General features: G+C 55.4%; 1 protein-coding gene across 1 annotated transcript; it reads right to left on the minus strand.

The window, feature by feature from the left end:
- Window positions 1-230: 230 nt before the first annotated feature.
- On the minus strand, window positions 231-2,713 carry EMH_0014700 (uncharacterized protein; the record flags this gene model as incomplete). Its single annotated transcript, XM_013500199.1, has 3 exons — window positions 231-333; window positions 978-1,885; window positions 2,039-2,713. 3 exons carry the CDS (start codon window positions 2,711-2,713, stop codon window positions 231-233), a joined length of 1,686 nt encoding a protein of 561 aa, XP_013355653.1.
- Window positions 2,714-3,092: the final 379 nt, after the last annotated feature.

Raw genomic sequence — 3,092 nt, forward strand, 5'->3', positions numbered from 1 at the left:
GCGTTAGGCATTAAATGTGAGAACGACAATTTAGGGTTTAGGTGAGGGTTTAAAATAAAGAATCAGGGTTTGCGTGATGGCTTAGGGTCTGCGTGAGGGTTCAGGGCCTACGAGAAGAGAAGCCTTCACTTCTAAAAACAACATTTCCTCTCTTTCATGCTGGCGTTTTATCTTCAGCAGCAAATCAAAAGGCAGGCCGCTTTCTCGCTCGCCGTTCAACCAGATGCATGTTACTGCTGCTGCTGCTTCACCGCCTGCTGGTGATACAGGTGTTTGTGTTGCTGCTGGGGGGGAAGAGCCACCGCGGGAGATTGACCACACGCTGTCTCCTTCCTGTTCTCAACAACACAGCAGCAGCCGCTGATGCTGCTGCAATGCTAGCAGACGCTGCAGCGGCCTAAGTAGCAGCAGCAATGACCCCAACACCGACCGGTGCAGCAGCAGCAGCACTACGAACAGGAGCACCAGTACGCTCAGCTGTGACAGCAGCACGAGCAGCAACAGCAGTGGAAGCAAAATCGCTAAGGCCAGCAGCAGCAGCGCTGCAGCTAACAGCAGCAGCAACTCTATGAACAGCAAGTGTAGCAAAACTGCACACAGCAGCACACTACAAATGGTAGGAGCAGAAGCAGCAGCAGGAACAGCAGTAGACCTGGACGATGTTTTCAAGTTGGAAGCCGAACTGTCTGCAGACTTCCCCGGGGACAATTTTCGTGAAGGCCAAAAGCTCGCCCAGCCTAACTCACAAAATTAAGATTTAGGGTTTAGGGTTTAAAAAATTCAGTACCTTCGACCACCAAACACTAGACACCCCACCATGTGGCAACGACAGCAGCAAAACGAACAGTAACAGCAGCGGTGTCCACAGCAAAACCACCGTCACGATAACAATAGCAGCAGCAGCATCGCCACCGCCAGCAGCAGCACCACANCACAGTACTAGTAAAAGTAGTAACAGGTGGTGGCACCTTCCGGACTGCATGCGCTTATCGAGAAAGTCTGGGAGATTGTTTATTAATGCGGGGATCAGCCGAAGAGAGACAGATGAAGCGTTTGGAGGGAAGAAATGGAGGGCCTTATTCGGGGATGAAACACGAGCGCCTGCCGTTGCCGCTGTTGCTCCTCCCGCTTCTGCTACTGTTACTTTTGCTGGTGTTGTGCGCCGTGGTCCTGCACCACGTGGAGCCACGTCGTTGCTGTTGCTGCTGCTGCTGGGATTGCTGTTGCTGCTTGCTTTGGCTGCCAGGCGCTGAATTACCTCGGCGGCAATGCGTTCCCGCAAGCATTGCTGCTGCTTCCGATTTGGTGATTTCAGAGGTTGTTGCTGCTGCTGCTGTGACGTCTGCATCCAGGTCTCGAGAGCAACCGTGAACAAATCTGCGCTTTTCTGGACCCCCCCCGTGGAGTCTTCTAGGCTGCTGCTACTGCTGCTGCTACTGCTGCTGTCTGCTTGCTGCAGCAAGGAGACAGCAGGGAGCGGAGCATCTGCTGGGGTGTCTGAACACCCGTCAACATCCATCATCTCCAATGCGCTGAAATACTGCTGGACGTTTGCTGCTTCTACTCGAGTCAAATGCACCTCTCCTGCTGCTGCCCTGCTGCCGCTGCTCAAAAACAAGCCGCTACAGCTGCAACTGCTGCTGTTGCCGCCTGCAGACGAACTGGTGTTGCTAGTGCTAGCGCTGCTGCCGCTGCTGCTGTTCCTGTTGGTGGAGGTGGTGCTGATGTTGCTGTTGTTGGCGTTGTTGCTGTTGGTGGTGCTGGCGTTTATGCTGCTGCTGTTGGCGCTGCTGTTGCTGATATTAGTGCCGCGGTTCAGCTCCTGTATCATGAGCGGCAGTTGCTGCCGCTGCTCCATGAGTTCTGCTGCAGCAGCGGGGAGGCCCTGTGATCGCAGCAGCAGAAGCTGCTGCTGTACGGTGCTGCCTACGAGCACGGGCAGCCATTTTGCTGCCTGAAAAGCCATGCAGCAGCAGCAGCACGTGCTGCTTCTGCTGCGCGCAGCATAAATTACGTGTCGATGCAGCAGCAGCGCAACGGGGCCCACAAACTCGGCTGCTATGGCTTCGCGTGCTGCTGCTGCATCCTCAGCAGCAGTTGCAGTGGTAAGTGCGCTCTGTGTTGCTTCTGCTGCTGCCGCTGCATTAACAAGAAGGCACAGGTCGCCAGCAGTCTGAAGAGAAGGACCTCGCCACTTGTCTCGAAGCAGATACCACTGATGCGGTTGTTGCTGTTGCTGCTGCGGCTGCCGCGGTTGCTGCAGCTGTTGCGGTTGTTTCTCCTGTTGCTGCCGCTGCTGCTGCTGCCACTGTCTTACTTCCTCAGCAGGCAGCAACAGGGCAACCGAGGACCGCGCAGAGTTTGATGTGGGAGCTGGAGACAACAACAGAGAAGCCACCGGGAGTACGTAGACCCGGCGCAGCAATCCAGCAGCAACAGCCGCTGCTGCTTCTTGCTGCTGCACAGACACAAAACAGGGGGACGAGCAGCCACATATGCAAGTTCTGGCGCAGTTGTGCAGCAGCTGCTGCTGTCTCTGCTGTGTTTGTGGCGTTCGTTGTTGTTGCTGCTGCTGTTGCAGCTCCTCAAGCAGCAACAGCTCCAGGGTCCGCGCAACGCCTCCGAGCAATCGATTCTTCAGCTCTTCGTTAGCAGCTGCCGCAGAATAAGCAGCAGATCCCCAAGAGACAGAAGCCCAAGTGTCTGCCTCCATGTTATGATGGTGGCGGTGGTCCAGCTGCTGCTCCTGCTGCTGCTGGGTCGTGAGGCGCGTGATGCTGCACTAGCGGTAGATGCAAGCGTAAAGACCCCTAGGGGCATTTGCTGTTGCTGCTACTGCAGCAGCTCTTGCTGCAGCTGCAGCAGAAGAAACAGCGGATCCCCGAGTGTAATCGTACAGCTGGAGGACCGACGGGGCCGCATCCTGTGTGGCAAAGTCAAAATTGACGCCGAGGCTCATCATCATGAGCGTCCCATTTCAAATCCTAAACTATAAACCATGAATAACTAGACCCTGAATTCCTAGACCCCCAAAGCACGTTCGCCTGCTGCACCAGCAACTGTGACCTGTTGAGAAGAGCAGAGGGTGTGTT

This window comes from Eimeria mitis, genomic scaffold, assembly GCF_000499745.2.
Source record: "Eimeria mitis Houghton genomic scaffold, Emh_scaff512, whole genome shotgun sequence".
In the NCBI taxonomy this organism is placed as follows: domain Eukaryota; phylum Apicomplexa; class Conoidasida; order Eucoccidiorida; family Eimeriidae; genus Eimeria; species Eimeria mitis.